The sequence below is a fragment of the Muscardinus avellanarius genome (assembly GCF_963383645.1).
Source record: "Muscardinus avellanarius genome assembly, chromosome: 7".
In the NCBI taxonomy this organism is placed as follows: domain Eukaryota; kingdom Metazoa; phylum Chordata; class Mammalia; order Rodentia; family Gliridae; genus Muscardinus; species Muscardinus avellanarius.
The window spans coordinates 101,545,196-101,570,573 of NC_137793.1; the positions used below are offsets into that span (position 1 = coordinate 101,545,196).

General features: G+C 41.0%; 1 protein-coding gene across 1 annotated transcript; it reads right to left on the bottom strand.

Moving 5' to 3' along the window:
• Positions 1–196: 196 nt before the first annotated feature.
• On the bottom strand, positions 197–17,995 carry PRG4 (proteoglycan 4; the record flags this gene model as incomplete). The annotated part of the gene is made up of 12 exons (XM_080698750.1): positions 197–294; positions 1,397–1,522; positions 1,947–2,144; positions 2,566–2,722; positions 3,180–3,316; positions 4,299–4,376; positions 5,010–7,115; positions 8,462–8,584; positions 9,116–9,262; positions 12,580–12,699; positions 14,716–14,838; positions 17,920–17,995. The coding sequence occupies 12 exons, from the start codon at positions 17,993–17,995 to the stop codon at positions 197–199; spliced, it is 3,489 nt and encodes a 1,162-aa protein (XP_080554876.1).
• Positions 17,996–25,378: the final 7,383 nt, after the last annotated feature.

Consider the following 25,378-nt stretch of genomic DNA (forward strand, 5'->3'; position numbering starts at 1 on the left):
GGTCTGTGTAAAGATAATACCTGTGAATAAGATTGTCAGATCTGTTTTAGTGTAATGATTGTTGAGTTTAAAAAGTTTTATATTTAAATTGGTTTGCTCATTTCAACGTTCTTTATTAATAAAATGTATTTCAGTGTCAAAATGCATCATTCTTTCCTTCGCTTTAATTAGATGACTCTTCTTTGGCCCATCACGTCTAAGGGCAGTTGTACCAGACTTTGGAGAGGGTCTGCCCAGAACGCGTAGTGACAGCTCTTGCTGTTCTGCTTGGCACGTCAATGTTATAGTATTGATCTACATGGAAGAGAAACCATTTTTTAATTAAAAAGGAAAAATGCTGGAACACAAAAATTGTATGTGTGCATTAATCAAAGATAGTATAGTATTGTCGGACAGCATGCTTGTAATCCCAGCATTCGGGAGGTTGAGACCGTAGGATCATGATTCACAGGCAGCCTTAGCTACTTAATGAGGCACTTCGCGACTCAGTAAGACCTTGTTCCAAAATAAAAAATCAAAAATAGGGCTGGGGGTGCAGCTCAGAGGTAGAATGCCCCCCTGGGTTCTATTCCCAGTACCTCAAAAAGAAAAAAAAAGGTATTATTTAATATCAGAAATATTTTATTGGTCAGTTTAGGGTTCAGCTCCTTTTGGCATAAGCACTTAAGAACCAACTGAGTTATTTTGAAAAATCATTCACTTAGGCTTCATCCTTTTTAAAAATACCTTCTAATGTCATACAGAATCAAAAGCAGAACAAATTAAATTTCTGGACTTTTCAAAAAAGTGTCCTGGTTCATACAATGTAATAAAATTAGCTTGAGCCAGGCATGGTGGCGCACACTTGTATCCCAGCATTTGGGAGGCTGAGACAGGAGGACCATGGCTCGTGGACAGTCTCAGCCACTACTTAGTGAGGCCCTTCTCAATCCAGTGAGACCCTGTTTCAAAATAAAGGATAAGAAATAGGGCTGGGAGTGGGTGTAGTTCGGAAGTAGAATGACCCTGGGTTCTATTCCCAGTACCACCAAAAAAAGAAAAAAAAAGAAAAAAGAAAGAAAATTAGTTTGGCAGTAATGCCCTTCTGATTTTATAGATTGTATAATGATGCATATGACATTTGTTAAATCCCACAAATGATAGAAGTAAAAACTTTTTGGTACCACTTAAATCCAAATCAGTGGATGCTTTATCGTAGCTCATAAAAGAGTAGACTTAAATTGTAATCCCACCCAGTTTAATTAAAATGAAAGCAGAAAGCTCTACCTGCCTCACATTAAAGATGCTATAGTTGAACTTCTTACCGTCAGTCGCCATTGCACCCTTGGTGTTTTCATTTTAATTACATGAGAGAAATCAGCGTGGGCAGCTGTGAAGATGTGATGTAATGACTCACCCTTAGAAAAGGCGTAGTAGTCGTAGCCGTCGGGTTTTCTGCTGTTGGGCAGTGTGATAGCTGAGGTGACCACATTTGGGAATCCTCTCCACAGTGTATTCACTTTAACTTCATTGTGCAGGAAACCTGTAGGTGACATTGTAAATGAAAGTTAGCAGAGGTTTCCGTCTCAGTGTTCACTGAGGGCTCTGCTCCTTGGTTGAGTTAATCTCAGCGCCTCAGTATTTGCTCTCTGATGGGCACAACTAGCCACCTTTTAAAATTGTCTTGAGGGTTACAGATTTGTGCGGAGTGCTCTTTGTAAGAGGTACTTACTTAATACATTTATTTACTACAAATAAACTGAAATTGTCTGCTTTCCTTCCCCACAAGGAAAAAGAAAGAATTGGTCTTTGGTTATTTATTCCTGAAGGCAAGCAGGTGTGTTGCATCAATAAGCTTAAATCATCAGGGCAATTTGGCCAGCGTTTATGTTTAGTAGGCCTTACTCTATATACAAGTACCATTTATGTGTCTCATGTGTAAGAATCTTTAACAGTTAAAATATTACCTTTGTCTTGATAAGCAACTCTGATAGGTGAATAGTGAATTCTGATGGTGTGTGTTTGATAAGGCACTATAGCCCGTTCAAAGCGACGTCTTCTGACCTGGGCTGTCTCTCCGTACACCGAGTAATTTATAGCAGGCCTTCTTCCAGTGCACTTTTTGACAGGTTCCTGCTTATAAGTATACTGCTGAATAGTGCCACCTGATATATATTAGAAAAACACATGGGATATGAAAAATGATGTTAGTCCATTCAGAAAAGATGGGAAAGAAAAAATGAAGGAAGTCACCTACTTTTGTTTAATGAAATATTTTATTTCTGCCATTAAAGATATCTTTTGACTCTTAACACAGTAATAAATGAAAATACCGAATAAAAATCAGTGTGTAAGAAGTTTTGTGAACCAGGCATTTGGGAGGCTGAGACGGGAGGATCGCGGTTCACGGACAGCCTCAGCTACTTAGGTAGGCCCTCCCCAACTCAGTGAGACCCTCTTCCAAAATAAAGAATAAGAAATAGGGCCGGGGGTTTAGCTTGGAGGTAGAATGCCCCTGGGTTCCATCCCCAGTACTGCCAAAAAAAAAAAAAAAAATTGTGATTATGTAAATTATGCAAAACATACCTCTCTTGAAAAAATACACCGACTCCGGCCTGTTCTTGTATTTAGCTATTGAAAGAGCTGCCACAATTTTTCCATTTAGTCCTCCAAATCCTTTTACAATTTGTTTAGGATAGCCTGGGTCTTTTATATCATTGGTGAAACGCCAGTACTGAGAATCCTGGTGATTTAAAAGATAAAATTATGTTTAAATGCTTTAGAAAAAAAGATTAGAAACTCTTAGATTTAAGTATAGGGAGAAACTTTTGACTGAAATATTTGAATAAGTAGACCATTAATAGTATCAAGCTGTGTTCATTATACAACCGTTCATTAAAAAGTGGGCACACTTCTGAATTAGAAGTTAAAATTATATTGTAATTAGAGTTGCAGGCACACGCTTGTAATCCCAGCATTTGGGAGGCTGAGACCAGTGGATCATAGTTCTCGGACAGCCTCGGCTACTTAGGCCCTCTGCAACTCAGTGAGACCCTGTTCCAAGATAAAGAATTAAAAATAGGGCTGAGAGTGTAGCTCAGGTAGAATGCCCCTGGGCTCTATACTCAGTAGAACAAAAATAAATAAATAAATTAGAGTTGACTATTTGCTGATTTCTCTCATAGCAATATTTTTGTTACCTTAAAGAAGAAAGTTTTTCCTTCACAGTTGCATCTAGTAAAAACAGTGTCAATAGGAGATGGAATACCCCAGACTTCAGTAATTCTGCGAGGTGGTGATGGTGGAGTGAATGGATTTAGCATCCAGAAATAATGACCTAAAACATAAAGAGACGTGTCATCTTACAAGCTGGATATTAAAACCCGTCCCCAAAGAAACCAAAGAACTCTAATGATTAACATTGAAAAGGCAGTTTGGATATATATTTCCAAGTAGATAATTATCAAGTTGTTGTTTTTTTTTTTTTTTTTTTTTTTTTTTTTTTTTTTTTTTTTTTTGGTGGTACTGAGGGTGGAACCCAGGGGCTTTTCTACCTCTGGACTCTACTCCCAGACCTATTTTATACTTTATTTGGAAACAGGGTCTCACTAAATTGCTGAGAGCCTCACTAAGTAGCTGAGGCTGGCTTCAAACCTGTGTGATCCTCCTGTCTCAGCCTCCCAAGCGCTGGGATTACAAACATGCACCACCAAGCCTGGCGATAATTCTCAAGTTCTTAAATACGATTTAAGAACATTGGGCTAGCAGAGAATTAACATGAAATAATTAGTATTGTTACTCTTCACAATTGAGTTTTTCTTTTTTTTTTTTTTTTTTGCGGGTCTGGGGATGGAACCCAGGGGCATTCGACCTCCGAGCTACACCCCCTGCCCTATTTTTTATTCTTTATTTTGAAACCGGGTCTGAGTTGCAGAGGGCCTCACTAAGTAGCTGAGGCTGTCCGCAAACCACAATCCTCCGGTCTCAGCCTCCCAAATGCTGGAAGGACAAGCGTGCACCACCACGCCCGGCTGAGATGTTATTTTCAAAGATCAGGGAAACAAATCTTGGTGTCATTTCATTCTATATAAAGTTGACATTTAAACTACTATTTAAATTCTAACAATAGAAAAGACCGCAGTATCAGTTCAAGACCTTTTACTGTTTGTGAATTTGTTCATCCAAAATTTGGGTACAGATCTCAGGTTTTCATTGTGTGAGGAAGATTCACCAGCCAGAAGTAGCACTCCCCCATGATGTTGGTTCTTATAAGGAACGAAACAAAATAGTGCGAGGAAACAAGTGTGTACATAGCTCACCTCGAAATGCAACTAATGTCCCGTTGCGCAGAGTAGTCAGTCCATCCACTGGCTTCCCGTTGCATAAATTGGTTTCATCTAAAACATTAGCAAACAATTAATATTAAATAGAGCAAGAAAAGTATGTTCTTTTCAACTCCACTCACAGAATTGTTTTCTGGCTACCCTTTCAAGTCTTCAGTATAGTTTGAGGTATTTACATTTTTCTAAATACCTATAAGAAAAAGTGATGTATTTTACAATGTCATCTTACCTATAGGTAATACCATACAATTTATTTTAAAATAAATTATGGGTTGGAATGGGCCGACTTATCTTGATCTTCATGTAAAAAAGGTCCTTGTTAATGTTTGAAGTATTGTTTTCATTGATTGTACTTTGGGTTGGTTTGGAAATAGAAAAAATACAAAATTTTGTATTGCACTATACTCTCTTTTAAGGGCAAACGCCCAACTAAATGTTGACATTGTACATACCATCTCTGCTCACAGGTAAATGCACTGAATTCCTAACTCTAGGTTATTACTTGATTTTCTAAAGACTAAATAGGTTTACGCCCATTTCTGCTGCTCACCTATAGGGAAGCTGTAAAACTGCAAGTTTAACAAGGTTGGTGTAGATTATTGATTCTGTAGAGTGATACTGTCAGGGCATCCCGGTAAACAGATATAAAAGGACATTACTTATTTGAAAATGAAAGTAACTTATTACCTGAAATCATGGTGTTGGTGCTCATGCCTTGACTTGGTCCTCTCACCAAGTGATCCATTCCTGAAATAACTATAGGAGTTAACCCGGGGGGCCTGGGGATCATGGGAGAGATTTCCATTTCAGCACCATCTGCATCTTCGTCCTGTGGCTTGGCCTCGACTGTTTCTGAACCTGGACTTTGGTTAGGGCCCATGGTAGTTTGCAGCGCGGCTTCTGCTGAAGAGGCGGGGGTCGGTTCAGGCGTTGTAGTCGTCTTGGCAGGGGTTGGTGTGGTCTTTGGTTTCTTCACTTTGGGTGTGTTTGGCTTTTTGGGTGCTTTGGGGGGCTTTTTGGTAGAAGTGGGCTTTTTGGGTGCTTTGGTTGGCTTCTGGGGTTTGGGAGTTGTTGCTTTGGCGTCAGTAGCTGGGTCCTCGGGCTCATCTGTTGGCTCTGCGGTTGTAGGCTTTTTTGTTGTAGTTACTTTGAGTGCCACAGTTGTTGCTTTAAGAGTAGTGACTTTGAGTGATGTAGCAGCTTGCGCTGTGGTTGTTTTGGATCCAGGAGTTTTCTCTTCTGCGGCGGTTGTTGTAACCTTGGGTGCAGCAGTTGTAGTTTCGGGGGTAGTAGGTATGTCTTTTTCTTTTGCTTCGTCTTTCACTGTAGTTATTTCGGGTTTGGTCACTTCAGGAGTCTTAGTTGTTACAGCGGGCTCCTTGGGGCTGCTGTCGGGAGCCTTTGGTGTGGGTTCTGCAGGAAACTCAGGAGTTGCTTCAGCGGGGTTTTGGGGGGTGGTGGGAGGCTCAGCTGGTGTCTTAGGAGTAGTTGGAGCAGGCTTTATTGGAGTGGTGGGAGCAGACTCCTTGGGGGTAGTGGGAATTGGTTCCTTAGGGGTGGTAGGTTCAGGCTTCTTGGGGGTGGTGGGCTCAGGCTCCTTGGGGGTGGTGGGCTCAGGCTCCTTGGGGGTGGTGGGTTCAGGTTCCTTGGGGGTGGTGGGCTCAGGCTTCTTGGGAGTGGTGGGTTCCGGCTCCTTGGGGGTGGTAGGTTCAGGTTCCTTGGGGGTTGTGGGCTCAGGTTCCTTGGGGGTGGTGGGCTCAGGTTCCTTGGTGGTGGTGGGTTCAGGTTCCTTGGGGGTCGTGGGCTCAGGTTCCTTGGGGGGTGTGGGTTCAGGTTTCTTGGGGGTGGTGGGTTCAGGTTCTTTGGGGGTGGTGGGCTCAGGTTCCTTGGGGGTGGTGGGTTCAGGTTCCTTGGGGGTGGTGGGTTCAGGTTCCTTGGGGGTGGTGGGTTCAGGTTCCTTGGGGGTCGTGGGCTCAGGCTCCTTGGGGGTGGTGGGTTCAGGTTCCTTGGGGGTGGTGGGCTCAGGCTCCTTGGGGGTGGTGGGTTCAGGTTCCTTGGGGGTGGTGGGCTCAGGCTCCTTGGGGGTGGTGGGCTCAGGCTCCTTGGGGGTCGTGGGTTCAGGTTCTTTGGGGGTGGTGGGTTCAGGTTCCTTGGGAGTTGTGGGTTCAGGTTCCTTAGGGGTCATGGGTGCTGGTTCCTTGGTGGTAGTAGGTGCAGGCTTCACGGTGGTAGTAGGAGCTGGCTCCTTGGTGGTGGTAGGTACTGGCTCTTTGGGAGTGGTGGGCTCTGGTTTCTTGGTGGTGGTAGGTGCAGGCTTCGTGGGGGTCGTGGGAGCTGGCTTCTTGGTGGTAGTGGGTGCAGGCTCCTTGGGGGTCGTCAGAGCAGGTTCCTTGGTGGTTTCAGCTTCGGGAGTAGGTTTGGTAGGAACTTCAGACTCTTTAGCAGACGTCTTCTCTGCGCTTCGAATCTCCTTTGCTGAAGTAGTCTTCTCTTTTGCACTAGAGGAAGACTCCTTTTTTGTTACACTAGTCTCTTTAGTTTCAACTGTTGTCTCTTTATTGTCCTTTGAGGCTGTCTCTTTGGATATGTCAGGTTTAGGGGGGGGAGTGGGTTTAGGAGTTTCTGGTTTTGCGGTGGTCTTGGGAGGTGCGGTGACTTTACTGCTCTGGGTGGTAGGGCTGTCGGGAGCTGGGGTGGCCTTGGGCTCGCTGTTGTCCTGTCCACTTCCGGCGTCATCTTCCACAGGTGCTTCTGGGGGAGGCTTCTTTTTAGGGGGGGGATTCTTATCTTTTGCTAGAGAGAAAAGATAGATACGCATCTTGTTATTCGTGAATAGTGTTTTCCCCTTTAAGAGTGACATAAAGATCCCATCATCCTCCCTGACTAGCTGCGTGTCTCCAGGCAGATTGCTAAGCTTCAATATGCCCATTGATTTACTGTAAAACGGTAAAGACTCAGCCTACATTTGGGGGCTGTTTTAGGGAGTGAATGAAATCAGAGATAAAAAGCACTACCCCCTCCACAGTTAATACGCCAGTGGCAACTTTGAAGCCCCCAACGTGATCACAGCTCTCCTCCCTCTCCATGCTGATGTTCTGCACCCTTTCTCCTCGCTGCAAGTGCGGCCCTTTCTTTTAGAAACAGTTCCCACAGCTTCTACTTTCACCACACCGATTGCCCCAGACACCGATTACTCCATGGACACCTCCCTGGAATCTGCCCGTCTTTCCAAGGGTTTCTGCTGAGCCCTATTCCCTCCTGTGAGATAGTAGCTGCTCTCTTTTCTCTGCTCAGCTAAACTTGATTCCCAGGGGGCATTTCAAATTAGGATTCCTGGGCAGCAGCAAAAAAGACTGTACTTGACAAGCAAGATCGCCCAGTGAACGACAAAGCCCAAGGGACTTCACTGAGACCCATTCCATTTAGCAAACGTGTATTGCAATCCTGGGGTGTGCAAGAGTCCCCGAGTTCTGACTCAGACGGGGAATATCTGGCTAGAGAGACTGCTTCAGAGGAAACCACAACCACCTGGGAAGGAGAGGTCTTCAAAATCTAGGATTTCCTAGAGAAAGAGGAGTTTCATTTTAAAATGTCAGGAAATAGGAATAAAACAGAAGGAATCGCTTTTCAGGAACCAATAGACTGTTGTGTAGCATATTCTCTACTAGAGAAAGATCAGCCAGATATAATAAATAATTTGAAAAGGAGGATGTGTAGAATGTGGGTAATGGAATTGCCTTTCTGTCGAGGTTTATAAGAGGGTAAGGGATTAGGATTTGTCCAACACAAAGCGGTATGTTATTTTAAATAAAATAAAGCTGGGGAAGGGAAAAGTGAAAACACAAGGAAGCTAGAGGAAGAGAAAGAAGCATAATGGTCAGATGGGCAGGGATCTGGGCAGCTGCGCATTCGCCACGACAGTGTCTTCTTCAGCTCTCTTCTTGGCCACTCGGCGCTAGTTTCCTATAGGAAGTATTCATTTTGGTACTTTCTAAAATGCTTTTTATAAAGTTATGTTACCGTCCCCCTCCCCGTGTTGAAATGTCTTCAAATCATTCCAACACGCATTACTTTAAAAAAAAAAAAACCATCATTACTACGGCATTGATACAGTCTTTGATCTTTATCAATGCGCAAACCTTTGGGATTCTTCTGTAATTCTCTATTAGCAGCTGAATTTTTAGAAGACTTGATTTTCCGAATAGTTGAAGAGGAAGAGGAAGAGGAGGAGGAGGACTCTTGATTTTCAGAAACAGAATGTTCTATAAATCAAATAAAAAGTGTGATCACACCAACTGTTTTAAAACAAAACAAAACAAAATTGAACCACCAGTTCAAATACATAGTACAAACTGCTGACAACTGATCTACAAGTGTCTGGGTTTTGCTTTTATCAATACTATGATCAGCTGCCTTTTTAATTTTCCAGATAAAGCAAGGCACCTGAGCTCATCTAGAAATACAACTTTCTTCCAACTTTCCCCCATATGCCCAAATTTCTCACAGAAGCTAATTAATCTCCAAGGAAAATGATGGGTGGTTTTGTTTTTACTCTTCACAGTAAGATCTGTCCCTTCTGTTCACTTTTATCTACACCCATGCTGGGTTTGATCAATAGTCTATAGAGGACCTAAAGGCTGATACTTTGGCTTAACTGTCAATTTAAAGCAAGTAAACAAAAAAGATTCTGAGCCTTTCATGACTCAGAGTTACCCTCTGATCATCTCTAAGTTGTCTACTACAGGTTATTTCATCGAAGAAATCTCCTGTAGTTACCTCTGTCATCTTCCTACCTTCTGTTATTTCCTCTGATTCTATAACTTTCTTAGTCTTCTTTTTTGGTGTTTTGGGTGAACGTTTGGTGGTTGATTTGATGGTTTGAGATGCTCCTGGAGGCGGAGGTGCCGTCTTTGCAGGCGGTGGTGATGTGGGGTTATGCACTGAGGCCAAGCAAGACAGGAGGGTTAACATCTGGTTTACATTCACAAGCACTGCTAACACGGAGAACACAGACAATTCGGGCTTCAAGGGTAGATGCTGTTCAAAGCCGGCACAATCAGCCCAAATCAATCAATTCTGAGAGTGCATTGCTATAAAATACTGGTTCTCAAATTGTAGCATGACAACAGGAAGCAAATTCTCGGGAATCAGAAGACCTCAACTCCAATTCTAGGCAAGTTGCTCCTATTATGAGCCTGGGCAAAGAGGCTAACCCCTTGTGAGCTTTTCTCATCTGCAAACAGAGATGTTTATTCAAGATTTCTGAAGGTGTTTGTCTACCTTAAAAAAAAAAAAAACTTACTTCTATGAGCTTCATCCATGTGCCACCCTTCTGTGATTATAAAAATACTTCATGTGGACGAAAGGACAATTCATAGGGCCCAGCGTGGTGGTGCACGCTTGTAATCCCAGCATTTGGGAGGCTGAGACAGGAGGATCCCAGTTTGCGGCCAGCCTTAGCTACCACTTAGGCCCTCCGCAATTTAGTAAGACCCTGTTTCAAACTAAAAAACAAAAAATAGGGCTGGGGGTGTAGCTTGAAGGTAGAATGCCCCTGGGTTCCATCTCTAGTTCCGCAAAAAAAAAAAAAAAAAAAAGAAAGAAAGAAAAGAAAAAGAAAGGATATTCATGCTCCTGAGAAGAGGAATATAATAATCATTTTTTTCTGATTTTATACGCATTTAAATAAAATGATATCAATTTGCCTTTTTTAATTTTTTTTCAGTACTGGGGATTGAGCCCAGGGACATTCTACCTCTGAGCTACATTCCCATTCCTACTTACTTTGAACCAGGGTCTCACTAAGTTGCAGAGGGCCTCACTAAATAGCTGAAGCTGACTGCCAATCTGCGATCCTCCTGTCTCAGTCTCTCAAGTGCTGGGATTACAAGCGTGCACCACCACACCTGGCACAATTTGCCTTTTTTATGATAAAAGTTCTATGTGAATATTCTCAAAATTTCACATCTTCTTATGCTTTTCCTCAAAATGTGTTTTTCTTCCTGAAGATAAACAATGATTTGGTACATATCTCCTTAATCTTTCATCCCCCCGCAAAAAAAAAAAAACCTAAACCGCACCCACACCTTTTCACTTCTACAAGAGAAGACATACAGTATTTTTCCACACCAGAAACCAGAAGAAAAGGAAAGGGACACGTCTAGAAGGTGAGAAAGCAGAGAGAATGGGGACTCTGGGTAGAGAAGAGTTGATAAGTCCTGCTGCCGCCGCCAAACATCTCAGAACTCTGCGGCTCTCCTCTCCATCAACTTACCTCTTTACCTCTCCCCCCTTCCCCTCCCACAAAAAAAAAAAAGCCAAGTATCCCAACGGGAGTAGCAGTTCCACCATGGACTAGTCAGTGATCTTGGGCTGTTTTCTCAACCACCCACAGAGACTCTTGGACTGAAATGTTTATGAAATGTTAGGACTTTAAATATATAGATGCCCCAAACAAGTATGTCTAGCAATCCTGAAAAAACACAGTGGTGAGATTCAAGGTAACATTATTTTTTTTAAAACAAAGTGCCAAAGCCAGGAGTGGCTCCCTCGATTTCAGTGGGGACCCCGATGTACATCTCCAAGAATTCTGTCAATGAAGTTGCCCTGCGTTGGCTTCTGATATTTGTGTTTTTGGTTTTTTTTGTTTGTTTGTTTGTTTGTTTTTGTCTCTCATGAGTTCTACCTAAACCTCAAGTACCCTATACTTCACACACGGAGGTACTGTTTGAGTTACATGTTTTCTTCATCGTTCTCTCACCGTCTTCCCCTCCACCCATCCTCTGCCCAGAATAAATTCTTGGGTTTGTTTTGTTTTTACTTTTGTTTTGTCTCAAAGCCAAAATAATTATCAAGGTAATGAGTAAACCTGTATCTCCCATCAGGGGCTTTCTCAGCGCGGCAGGAACGCTGAGCTCAGAGTTCCTGATTATGAGGGTGTTGTCTCCATTATTTTTGGAAGGCTTTCCAGTGAAAATACTGAGGAGTTAAGAAACATCCTTCAACTCTGCTGATCAACAATTTTCCACTCTTTCTTCACTGTTGCAGAGAAGCAGGAGGTATGACCTTGTTTAAATAAAATGATAAGATTCTAAAAGCAGTGCTTCTTTTCATTGTTGCCTCCCCAAATGTGTGTGTGTGTGTGTGTGTGTGTGTGTGTGTGTGTGCGTGTGTGCGTGCGTGTGGTACTGGGGATGGAACCCAGGGCCATTCTACCTCCAAGCTATATCCCCAGCCCTATATTTTACTCTTTATTTTGAAACAAGGTCTGAGTTGCAAAGGGCCTCACTAAGCAGTAGCTGAGGCTGTGCGCGAACCACAATCCTCCTGTCTCAGCCTCCCAAATGCTGGGATTACAAGCATGCGCCACCACATCCGGCTCCCAAATATTCTTATTTTGTCAAAATATAATTTAAAGACAAACATCTGGTAAAGGACAGCGTTCTACTATTTAAGTGTATTTAATTTTTTAAAAAATATCTGTAGGTTTATGTGTGTGTTGCTGAAAATTGAACCTAGGGGCACTCTGCCACAGAGCTACACCCACCAGCTCTATTTCATTTTTATTTTGAGACAGTCTCGCTAGGTTGTTGAGAGTCTCACTACTTGCCGAGGCTGTCCGTGAACCTTCAATCCTAAAGTCTCAGCCTCCCAAGTACTGAGATGACAAGCGTGTACCACCACACCCAGCTTAAGTGGAAGGTTTTGAAATAAATGAGACTGTCCCTTTTTATCGATTTTGCCACACACAGAGGGGACAGCAGGGATGGAACGGAGCATGTAATTGACGTTTAACAACATAGCAGATCTGCCTGTAAATTTAGTGACTTAGGCTAATTCATAAATGTCCTAGTTCAGAGAAGCTGAAAGTGTCAGTTTTATCCTTAGGTATATACTCAAGCCCAATGCACAGTTGGCTTGGTGGAGTCATTACCATTACGGGTGAGACAAAGAGTCATCAAGTGAGTGGATGAGTGTTGAGTTACTGCGTCTGAAGAAAACGCATATACACTCAGCTCCTATCCTTTCTGACACTCATCCAGCCATCTCTACTCTTGGAGCCAGAACAGGGATGCTGCCATTGGAAGATGTTTTTCTTCTTTAATCCATCCGTGCAGAACAAAGTAATTGTGAAGTAGCTTATACATCAGTCAAATCAGGACCACAATGGGCCACTGTCAGACATCATGAGCGGAGCTGAGGCGGGTGCACAGATCTGGCAATACCGAGAAGCGTTCAGTGGTACCAGGACACTTACCTTCCTCACAGAAACTCTCGTAATCTGAGCAGCACTTGCCGAACTTCTTGCACTGGGCGTCACAGTCACACTCCCTCCCTCGTGCAAAGGACTCGAAGCAGCGGCCTTTACAGGAAAGCTCTGCCCGAGAGCGAGACAAACACAGGGGTTACTGGTTAAGAACCCATACTCGTGCTTGGGTGGTCATCCGATCGCTGGTTAGCGTTCCAAGGGTGCCTTTACAACGTTTTTTGTTTGGAATGTGCACCGCATCCTCTAGAAAGGACACGGGTGATGCTTCGAAAGGAGACAGCCTGAGTCCCGAAAGAAATATAGCAACTTAAGGAAATGTCCCTTGCCCTTCGAGGTGGCAAGAGACACCCCAAAGTTGCCTCCATTAATTATCTGTACAACAGTAGAAAATTGGGAAATGTCTAAATAGTGAAGGGCCCTCTATCTGAAACTCTTTTATCCTCTTCTCTTCTGACTGTTGCTTTGTAATAGGTTTATATTCATTGACTATTCATTTTTTAACAATATATTCCAAAGAGCTGACTAAATATAAATGGGTCACTGTTCAGGCTTAAAAATAACTTATGGCTAGGTATGGTGGCACACACCTATAATTCCAGTACTTGGGAGGCTGAGACAGAAGGATTGCAGGTTCCAGGCCGGCCTCAGCAACTTAGTGAGACTCTTACCAACCTATTGAGACCCTGTTTCAAAACTGAAGGGCTGGGGGTCTAGCTCAGAAGTATTATGCTTTTAGGTTCAACCACTAGTACCATAAAAAATAAAATAATTGTGATGGAAAGACCTTTATTAGGACAAACTGGGCAAGGTGCACCGTTTAATTGAAAGGTTTCAGCTTAATTCCCTGGTGTGGGTTATGTTAAAGGAAGCCTATTTGCTTCAAAGAAGCCTTGGAATAATCAGGATACAAGAGAGATTTTAGGTAATGAGAAGAAAATCCAGTGGAGCTAGGGAGGTGGTCTAGGGGAGGTGGTAGGGTAGAGTCAGAAATGATGAAGGAGACATTTCTTGGACATTATGCGCATATGTGAGAACATCGACGCCAATATCCTGCAGGGAAAGGGGGCGTGGGGAGGGAGCCGGGGAGCTCGCCAAGTGCCAAGTGCCGTGCACATGTATGTCACCATCGCCGTGACCTACGTTGTGATGGGAGACTACGGTGCACCGAGGAAAGTATATAAAAAAGAAGCCTCGGTTAGAGGTATAGTGAGTTGCCAAGGCCTACCTAAAATATAATTACTTGATCTGACACATAAAGTGTACAATATATTTACCAACTTTACATACAAATCCTAAAGCAAATAAGACTTTTACAACAGTTCAATTATACTTTTCATAAATAAAATACTGTTGATACTGTTCCTGTATCAACTGTGAAATGGCCCAAAATATGTTTAAGTAAAAAGCGAATAATCACTCATAATTTTAAAATTCAGACCCTTTGGGTTATTTGTTGTTGTTTTATTTCCCCATCGGGGAGGGCACTAGAGATTGAACCCAGAAGCATTCTACCTCCGGGCCCCAGAGACGGTCTCACTGCATGGCTGAGGCTGGCCACAAACCTGTGATCCTCCTGCCTCAGCTTCCCAAGTGCTGGGATTACACGCGTGCCCCCCACTGCACCTGTCTCCCTTTGGGTCTTCACTGAAACTCATCATTAGTCACCGGTGCTTCATCTTTAAAGTGCTCTTTCCAGGTAATTTAGAAACATGTTAAAACCAAAAAGACACATACGTGGTAGGCAAGATCATTCCGTGCCCATGGATGCTTTTGATGAAGTTATTGAAAGGCCCCATCACTAAGGAATTACACCTCTGGTTGTCAGTAAATGATTATACATTACTATTTAGTTAGTGGCTCCTGAGCCAGGGTATTAAGTCTCTATTTAAAATAAAGGCATTTTACTTGGCACTCGTCAATCATTTTCGTACAAGTGCCATCTTTCCAGGGTTTCCTGGAATCACCAGCTTTGATAGCATTCTTCGGGACAGTGCAGGACATTTATGCAAGTGAAGGGAAAGGCGTTCAAGCAAAGGAAGTGAGACAGAGGGAGAGAAGCTCTAACTAGCAGGGGGCGCGAGGGGAGGCGCGACAGACAGACAGCAGAGACGGCTCAGGACTTACCTACAGTGCAGACTTTCTTGAAGTCAGGGCAGCACTCCATGTAGTGTTGACAGTTATAATCACAGTTGCAGGTGGCATCTCTAGAATACCCTTCCCCACATCTCCCTGCACAGCTTGATAAATCTAAAATTATACAATACTAAGGTAAATATGGCCAAACCACTTTCAGAAAGGGGGAGGGCTACTAAGGAGGACCGACGATGCTGACTGGGGAGGGAGAAGTTTATCACTGGAGTATGTGGGAAATGATGCTCAGCGACTGGCCTGGCTGATTATTGGCCCGATCTCCTGTGACCCTGATCTTATCACTTCGTCCTATGCTAGATTGGGGAGATAAATGCACTTTAGGAAATTGGGCGCTGTAATGGCTTCTCCTGAAGAGTGATATTTCTGGGGGAGGGGTTGACAGCTACAGCTGCTGGTGATGCTGCTCCCGTGGTAAAGGCCAGTTGTCCTTTATTGTGCCTAGTACTGAGTCATGTGTACATGTCCCTAATGCTTAGAAAAATGTATTTGATGTAAAAAAAAAATCAAGCCAGGCGTGGTGGCGCACGCTTGTAATCCCCGCGCTTGGGAGGCAGAGACAGGAGGATCGCGCAGGTTCGAAGCCAGCCGCGCGCGCTGGCTTAGGAGACCCTGTTTCCAAAAATGAAAATGTAAAAATAGGTCTGGGAGTGTAGCCCGGAGGTAGAAGGGCTTCCAGAAACCCCAGTACCACCAAAAAAAAAAAAAAAAAAATCAAGACATAGGAATTTTAATAACTTTCTCAAGGATATACAGCTAGTTAATAGTTATAATATATGTTATAGGTCAATTAATAATTATTAATGATTTATCCTGACCTCTTTAACCCTTATAAATATCATGATCTGAAAAATAAATGATGTGATCATCCTAAAAACAGCGCATCCAGAATTTGAACTCTGACATTTAAGATTCTGGAGCCCAAGCGTTTTCTGCCCAGTCTCTCGTGTCTGCTGGAGTTTAAAGCAAGCTGGTTGTGCCAGCATGGGCGGTACGAGGTGTTCTCTTCTTTGGGTGAGGATAACAGAGAATCCTTAAAATAGCATCTAGGCGTGGATATAAAGATCATGAACAGAGTTCTTCTGGCAAAAAGCAACAACAAAGGCACAATTGTCCTCATATTTCTAAAAACCATTCAGAAAACAATGCATTAAAAGCCTCCTCAAGAGATAACCGCAGGAATGTCACCAAGGAATCCATTTCTGAAATACAGATTGGCAGGTGCAATGTCCTACATCCATAGAATGAGGTTGAAATGCACTGAAAAAATCTCAAAAGAAGAGAATCCAGGAAAGTTAAGGCCTTAATATGCAAATAAAACAATAGAGTAGGGTAACATTCATAACTTCTGCATACACATATATGTGCACGATACATACAAGAATGTATATATAGTGTATGTATATAAATACATATATTATATATAAAGAAGAAAGAACGAGAAAAAGTTGAGAAGGCAAGAGAAGCAGACGAAACAACATTGAAAGATTCTTTTACACTTGGAAGATTACTAACATAAGAAATCAATTATCTTTACAGGAAAAAGTAATTTTCATAGATTAGAGGTCTGCTTTATTTTTATTGCTATTGATTTAAACCACTGATTTTATTTCGTTTATCTAAAAAAAAAAAAAAGTAAAACTTCCAGTGAACAAGCGATTGTATTCCAGAAGAAAAGGTGGTTTAGGAACCATACTAGTATTTAGTCTTGCAATACCGTAATGAGAGAGCTGGAGGGGCTGGAGACACCAGAGGAGTCATCACTCCTAATTAAATATTTATATTTACTTTTCTGTGTCTTCCCATCTGTTATTATCTGAGTGATTCTGCAACTATGTCTATACAGGCAGTTATCTTTCATGTTCTGGTTTAATAAGGATTTTAGTTATTTTACCAGAAATGTCTACTTGAGAAATAAAAGTTCACAATGACAATCATGAGTCTTGGTTTTCCTTCCTTCCTTCCTTCCTTCCTTCCTTCCTTCCTTCCTTCCTTCCTTCTTCCCTCCCCTCCTTCTTATTCTGTCCCGTATTATTCTGAGAATGAACCCAGAGGCATTCTCACTCCACATTCCCCCCCCCCCAGCCCTATTTTATATTTATTTGAAAAACAAGGTCTCACTAAGTTGCTGAGGGCCTCTCAAGTTGCTGAGGCTGGCTTCAAACCTGAGATCCTCCTGTGTCAACCTCCCAAGTACTAGGATTATAGGCTTGTGCTACCACACCTGACTGAGTCTTGGTTTTTCTTCTCGGATTTTAGATATCAAAGGGGATAAGAAGGAAAAATCTAAAGTTGGATGTTATTACCACTAAGCAATCTCAAGCTCATCGTTGAGACTTTCACTAATGTGATTGGGTTAAATATATGTTACTATTTTCTAAAAAATGAATAACAACACTTGTCCATCCAGGACTGACTCTGAGGAGGACTGTAAATAATTTAACATTCTAAGACAAAATGAAATTTGTATCTATATAAGTCCATATCTAAAGGAAAAGTCCTTGTAAGAAAGAAAGAACACTTAGGACTAATAAAGTGCCCCTTGAGCCATTATCAGTGTTTACCATGATGCAACGTCCATGTTTATATCACACCAAAATAATTTATTTATCAAAAATGTATTTGTCATGAGACTAAATTTATTAGCCAAAATACATGCAAAATCATATCATTTAAATATGGCTCTTTTCAATCATTTTGGTGAGGTAGAGTTTTGTCATGCAACTGTTTCTATTTTTTAAACTTTCGGGAAAACCATAGGAATAATGAGTACCAACATTATTTTTACACAAATAAAATAATGGGGATGGAGATGTAGCTTAGTGGTAGAGCACTTGCCTAAATAATAATAATGATAACAATAATAATAATAATAATAATAATAATAATAATACATGTGAGGCCATGCATTCCATCCCTAGCACTGCAAAAACACCACCCCAACAACTCCCCAAACTCACAGCCCCTTGAAAGATTTCATCACACAAGAGGAAAAAAAGGCAAGAATTCCAAAACACTGATAAATATACCGTATTCTTTTTGCATAACTTTTAGGTTGTACTAAGTATTAAACTCAAGAAAATAGAAACATTTAGAGATCTATTTCCTGTTGTCCCCTGAATCAAAACTGAATGTTTATCAATAGTTGCTGAACATGAGTACTTATGCTGGTCAAGGTACCTTGAGATGAGACTTGTTGAATCAAGAAAACAGACAGTGGGAGCAGCAGGCAGATGGGGAGGACTTTCCACTCCATGTTGATCCCAGGGACTGTGCCCTTGCTGGAAGAAAGAAAAAAGTGTCAGGACAGTGCTCTTTAAACTCCCCGCTGAATGATGTGTGGGTTATGGGAATGTCTTAGTAACTTTCAAAATGCCGTTCAATAGTAAAACCATTCCGTTCTGGAAGGAAGGCTTTTAAAAGTAAGCAGCTTGTATGGTATAGAAAACATCTGATCGCTACACTTCATCTTGTGCAAAACAAGTCAACAAGTCGCCTCCGTCATATTATTGACCACGGGAATACTTTAGAAACCTCCAAACTAGAAAACAGACTTAGCTTAACGCCTCTGCTCAAAATACAGCATGTACTTACCGTGCAAGGTTGAAAGCCTATCTTGGAAAAACAAAATAAGCAGCTTCAGTAAAATTTAACCTAATAAACATTATAGTTATTATCCCAACTTTTCCTTCACTCTCAATATAAATTTATAGGTTTCCAACAGGTGTATTGCATAAACAGGATCCTTCTCAAAACTTTCCAACTACTATCCTTATAAATCTTTTTCAAACATCTTAAATGAAAACACATTTAATTCCACAGAGCAAGCTGACTTTTGACACTTACCGGTAAGAGGATAGATGAATTTCTCCAGTGTCCTGGAAGTCTTATATATCAGTGCAAATACATTGGGATGAACCAATTAGTCCAAAGGTTAGACAAAATCAACAGTGACAACCTATGAAATCAAACTTTCCTCATTTGTTGGAAGACAGCCCAGGCGACTAGACTTAGGCAACATCTGGAAAACACTTCCATTAAGAAAAATGACTACTACAAAATAAATTTGGATTTATTGGCCAAAACACAGTTCTAATTTCTAAGTGAAGTGAACAAATTGTTCTGAAATGGTAAAATCACTCTGGCAGACTCTGACTCAAGTATCAAACTAGCAACTTTAACATGGTCAAGTGCTGGTATTCCTTCCTTTCTTTCTCTCTTTCTTCCTTTCTTCTTTTTTCTCTCTTTCCTTCCTTCTTTCTCTTTTTTCTTTCTCTCCTTCCTTCCTTCCTGTTTTCCCTCTCTATCCTTCCTTCTTTTCTTTCTTTTTTCTTTCTCTCTCTTTTCAGTTAAACCTAGAAAAGGTGGTTTTGAAGCTTATATACTGTTAGCTTTGGGTATAATTTTTCCAAACTTATACCAATAAATCAAATGTACATGTCTTTTCTAGTGTTTTCATTTCTAATAAGCACAGAAAATATACTCTCAATTATATACAGGTAAATTATTCATACCATGGATTTTTCTAGCTTCCTTTATCATATAAAAACTATATTGATTGTTTTGTATTACTGGGATTGAACCCAGGGACATTTTACCTCTGATTTATATCCCCGGTTCTATTTTATTTATTTTTTATTTTGAAAAAGGGTCTCACTAAGTTGCTGAAGGCCTTGCTAAGTTACTGAGGCTGTCCTCAAACCTGTGATCCTCCTGTCTCTATTTACTGGGGTTTATAAGTATGTGGCACCATTCTCAATTTATATTGACATTTATCCTAGCCCAGCAATGTTTGGAAAAAGCTTTTTGTTTGTTTGTTTTCTTTTTTTTGTGGCACTAGGTAATCGAACCCAGGCACATTCTACCTCCAAGCTATATCCCCAGCCCTATTTTATTTTTTATTTTGAAAATAGGGTATCACTAACTTGCTAAGAGTCTTGCTAAGTTCCTGAGTTTGTCTTCAAACCTGTGATCCTCCTGTTTCAGCCTCCCAAGTATTAGAATGACAGATGTGCAGAAAAGGTCTTTTAAATTACACCTTTAGCTTCCTTGCCACTGTGAAAGTGTGAACCCTAACCCTCACCGAGCTAAGCCAGCACAAGGCTTCACCCCACTTTGGTATGATATGTTCCTGTTCAAATCTCACCCAACAACATAAGTTCTTGCTCATGCCTAACACCACCCTCTAAACTTCCCAGGGAAATTCAAATCACATCTGGAATTATAGACCAAAAAATCTACTCTGTTTTATGGAAATTATCCGTTTATTTATGTCTCACCTCTGACAGACTATGATTCTTCCAAGGACAACCAACACCCATGTCTTAATTCTATTGCCAACAGATAATCCAGTGTGTCACTAACAGAGACGTAGCAAAACAATGGTTCTTGTTCATATTCTGCCCTGTACTACGTATTTGATAGGTGCTAGGTTTAATTATTCTCTTGACCCACATTTTACAAACAAGAAGATGAAGACAGCGGGGCGTGGTGGTGCACGCTTGTAATCTCAGCTCTTTGGAGGCTGAGACAGGAGGATCGTGGCTCACAGACAGCCTCAGCTACTTAGTGAGACCCTGTTTCAAAATAAAAAAAAATAAAAAAATAGGGCTGAGGGTGTAGCTCAGAAGTAGAATGCCCCCGGGTTCCATCCTCAGTACCCCCCCACCAAAAAAATGAAGACAAACAAATGAAAAATTTGTAACCCACCCAAGGACGCATGAAGATCAGGAGCCAGAAGCAATATCTGAGCTCACAACTTTTCCTTCCAGCATGTTCATCTCTCTTGATCAACACCTTTGTCTTAGCACATAATCATTGTACTAACTTTGACTTCTTGATATTTACATATAGGCTTATGAAATTGTAGCATGTGTGTATGTGTTGGTGGTACTGCAGATTGAAACCCAGGAGTAGCCTACCACGGAGCTATACTGTCAGTCAAATTTTTTTTGTTTGTTTCCTTATTATGGTACTAGGGAGAGAACCCAGAGGCATTCTACCTCCAACCTACATCCCCAGCCCTATTTTTTGTTCTTTATGTTGAAAAACAGCCTTCACTACATAGCCGAGGCTGGCTATGAACCTGAAGTTCCTGTCTCAGCCTCCAAGTACTGGAATTACAAGCATGCACCACCATGCACGGCTCCTATTTAATTTTTGTTTTTGAAACAAAGCATCACTAGGTTGTTGAGAGCCTCACTATGTGGCTGAGGCTGTCCTCAAATCTGCAATCCTTCTGTCTCAGCCTTCCAAGCACTGGGATTACAGGCATGCACCACCAAGCCAGAAGATTGTATCCTTCTTAAAGAGAGGGATTATAAACCGGGCGTGGTGGTGCACGCTTGTAATCCCCGCGCTTGGGAGGCGGAGACAGGAGGATCGCGCAGGTTCGAAGCCAGCCGCGTGCGCTGGCTTAGGAGACCCTGTTTCCAAATAAAAATGAAAAATAGGTCTGGGAGTGTAGCCTGGAGGTAGAAGGGCTTCCAGGAACCCCAGTACCATCAAAAAAAAAAAAGAGAGGGCTTATAATATAAACATTTCTTTTGTTCCCACAATGCTCATTTCTGGGATATATATACAATTTAGAGGCTATCTGCTCATCTCCTGATAACCCCTTTTCTCTTGGAACTACCTCTGCATTTAGAGGGGTATTTCTCCTCTAGCTCTGGTTGCATATGTGATTTTATCATATCTGCCACAGCTGATAGGAGCAAGAGGAGAAACTTAAACCAAACAAAGTGATTATATTTCCCTCTCCTGGACATCTAGAATTACCATTCAGGAATCACAAGTATGCCTGTCTACACAGATCTACAACATGTTGATATCTACCCATGAGCTAAAGAAATAGAGGGAATCCGTCAGAATGAATAGCTGCCAATGACCAAAGCAGCCATGTGGAGAAAGATTTCTAAGACTTCCAGGAAGATGGCGACTGAGAAAAGCAGCATTTTCGAGTCCTGCTAACACTGGATCTCAATTGCCACAAAATCAGCGCTTTTCATAGCCAGAAAACATTATCAGCAGAGAAATAAAAAATGTAAACAGAGAGTCAGAGAAAAAAAAGTCTAGAAGAACAACCAGAGACCAGAAAAGAAACCAGCCCGCATTGTGGAGCCGCACCGGCGCCATCATGCCTCACAGCACCAGGCTTCAGAGAGGAAAGGTAAATAAGGAGCTGAAGTGAGTAGCTGTGGATCATTTGGGTGTAATTCAGCAGTTCTTTCAGTGCAAAGAATGTCTAAAACTCCCAGTGGCCAAGCTCAGCTCATCACTCCTTCCAGGGACTCGGAACGGAGCTCAAAACCAGAAAAGAAATATGCCAACCTCATGGCTGAGGGCGTGGCATGGCACCATATTGCAAGCAGCAGCGGCGAGTTCACCACGCCCGAGACAGCTCCAGATCAGCATGCACAATAACCATAAGTGAAATTGCGGCCCCTATAGGAGAAATCCCAGCTCTGTACCCACAGGGACTTGCACAGCTTTGATAATCTCCCTGGGTCTGAGATTTTGCAGTCCAACCCAGTGAAGGAGTAGTGGTGGCAATGATACCACATCCTAGTTGCAGCTCCCCGTGGGAAAACGCCCAGCTTGGCATCCCCAGGGTCTTGTGCAGCATCGATTAACTCCTTGGGTCTGAGACTTTACGATACAACCCAGTAAAGGAGTACTGGCGGCTGAGATTACCACAAACTTGAGATCCAGAGCACCCTAAGTGAAGTCGTGGTGACCCAGGAAAGAACCCAGAGAAGTCACAAACTTCTAAAATCATTGGAAAGAGGAACAACAATAGAGCGATGAACACCCACAACCCCATAATATCAGAACCTGATAACACAAAAATTCAGAGATCTCCAGAAGATCGAATCAGGAATATAACTGTAGAAATAATATAGGACTTTCTAAAAGAATTTAGAGAGAGTCTAAAAGAAAAAAAGGATGCAATCATTGAAGTAAAGGCATCAATTCAAACTATAAACAATAGATTAGACCATATGGAGAATAGAATCTCACTCCTAAAAGATGATCACTCCAAAAACAAACACAAAATTTATAACTTAGAGAAAAAATTCAGACAGCAGGAATCTGACATTGAAGAAATATGGGCCCATTTTAAGAGAGCTAACCTAAGAATAATTGGAATAGAGGAGGGAAAAGAAGGTGAAACCAAAGGGATCAATAATCTCTTCAAAGAAATAATAGCAGAAAATTTTCCAAACATAGAGCAAGAGGTTGATATACAGATCCAGGAAATTTATAGAACTCCCTTTAGACAGGATAAAAGAAAAGGTTCCCCACGCCACATAATTGTCAAAATGACCAAGCAGAGAATCTTAAAGGCAACAAAAACAAAAGGCAAAGTGACATTCAGAGGCAAACCAATTAGAATCACTCCAGACTTCCCAAACCAAGTCATGAAAGCCATAAGGGCTTGGAGTAACATAATTCAAACTCTGAAAGAAAACAGCTTCCAGCCAAAAATTTCCTACCCAGCAAAACTATCTATCAAATTAGATGGGGAAATAAGAAGCTTCCATGACAAACAGAAACTGAAGGAATTTGTCTTCAAAACCAGCACCAGAGAAAATACTCAGAGAGATTAACTACAAAGAAGAAATAGGTAATACACACCAGAACCAGAGAAACAAGATTTTCCATCTAGCAGACAACTAAGCAAAGAATAAACAGTATTTCAAACAGAAGTAAAATCTTAACATGTTAGGAATTAAAAGTTATCTCTCAATAATCACACTGAATGTAAATGGCCTCAATTCCCCATTAAAAAGACATAAAGTGGCAAAATGGATTAAAACCAGAATCCATCCATCTGCTACTTACAAGAAACACATTTTACAAGTAAAGACAGTAACAAACTCAAGGTAAAGGGCTGGAGCAAGGTAATTCATGTTAAGTAGCCATCCTAACAAATGTGAAGTAGTATTTCACTATAGTTTTTATTTGTATTTCCTTAATGATTAGTTATATTATGATAATGATGAGTGATATTCATGTGTTTATTTGTCATATAAAAATCTTTGGAGATTCATTATCTATTTTATTCTTTTACCTATTTCTAAATTGTTTTCTTTGCTTTTATTGTTGCTAATTTTTAGGATTTCTATTTGGAATATTAACATACCTTCAGATATAGCATTTGGAAATATTTTATCCCATTCTATCAGTAACTTTTAATTCTGTTTACATTGTCTTTGGATGTACAATATTTTTCTATTTTTTATGAAGTTTGTTTGTTTATTCTTTTGTTACCTGTGCCTTTGGAATCATATCCAAGAAATCACTGCCAATTTCAATACTGTAAAGTTTTATGACCCAGGTTTTCTTCTAAAAGTTCATAGTCTTAAGATTTACATTTATGTCTTTTATCTATTTTGAGTTAATATTTGTATCTGGTGTTAGATAAGGGCCCAATTTTATTCTTTTTCATGTAGTTATTATTTTTCAACAATATTTAGTGAAAAGATTATTATTTCCTTCACCAAATGTTCTTGGAAACCTTGTCAAAATGACCATATATGGAAGAAAAAAACAAACAAACATATCAAAGTTAATGAGGAAACCAAGCATGGGAAGGAGGGAGGAGGAAGGAAGGGTTAGGGATTGGGTAGAGGCTGATTGGGTGATGTGTGCGTGTATATCTCCACACAAGTTTTTTTTTTTTTATCCCATTAAGATGTATGACTACAATGCACTAATAAAAATTTATTTTACAACAACAACAAAAAGATTTCTAATACCTTTCTAGGTCCTGGTTACTCTTTAGTCTTTACACCCCACTTTGTGCTAGGGACTTTATGGTAAATTCTTTTTATTTTTATTTTTTTGGTGGTACTGGGGTTCCTGAAAGCCCTTCTACCTCCGGGCTACACTCCCAGACCTATTTTTACATTTTTATTTGGAAACAGGGTCTCCTAAGCCAGAGCGCGGCTGGCTTCAAACCTGCGCGATCCTCCTGTCTCTGCCTCCCAAGCGCGGGGATTATAAGCGTGCGCCACCACGCCCAGCCTTTTATAGTAAATTCTGTCTTTGGAGCTAAAGCTGGTAAAAAGTGCTTTTTTTGCTATATAACATTGCAAATAAATTCATAGATGATATACAAAAGATCCTGTTGAATAGAGTTGAACAAAATTATCTTCATTCTTGGCTTATTGAACTCAAAGGGGAAGCAAGAAGCTTCGTAACTTTTTCAAGTCAGAACTTTAAAGTATTAGTTTATTAGTTTATGAAATGTTGGAAATACCCAAATCAGATGCAAGAATGCATACAGACATACCCAGATGTGGTGGTGCACTCCTGTGATCCCAGTGCTTGGGAGGCTGAAACAGGAAAATCGCAGGTTTGATGACACCCCAAGCAACTTAGTGAGACCCTGTTTTGAAATAAAAAATAAAATTGGGCTGATAGCATTCAGAGCTAGAATGCCCTTGTAGCTCAATCTTTAGTAACACACACACACACACACACACACACACACACACTATACACAGACACATATTCTTAATAAAATATAAATCACTCTATAAGTACTATCATTTTGCTCTATATAAAATTAAATAAAATGATGGTTAATGACATTCTTAAATTGGTTGAATAATACACACTTAATCTTTTTTTG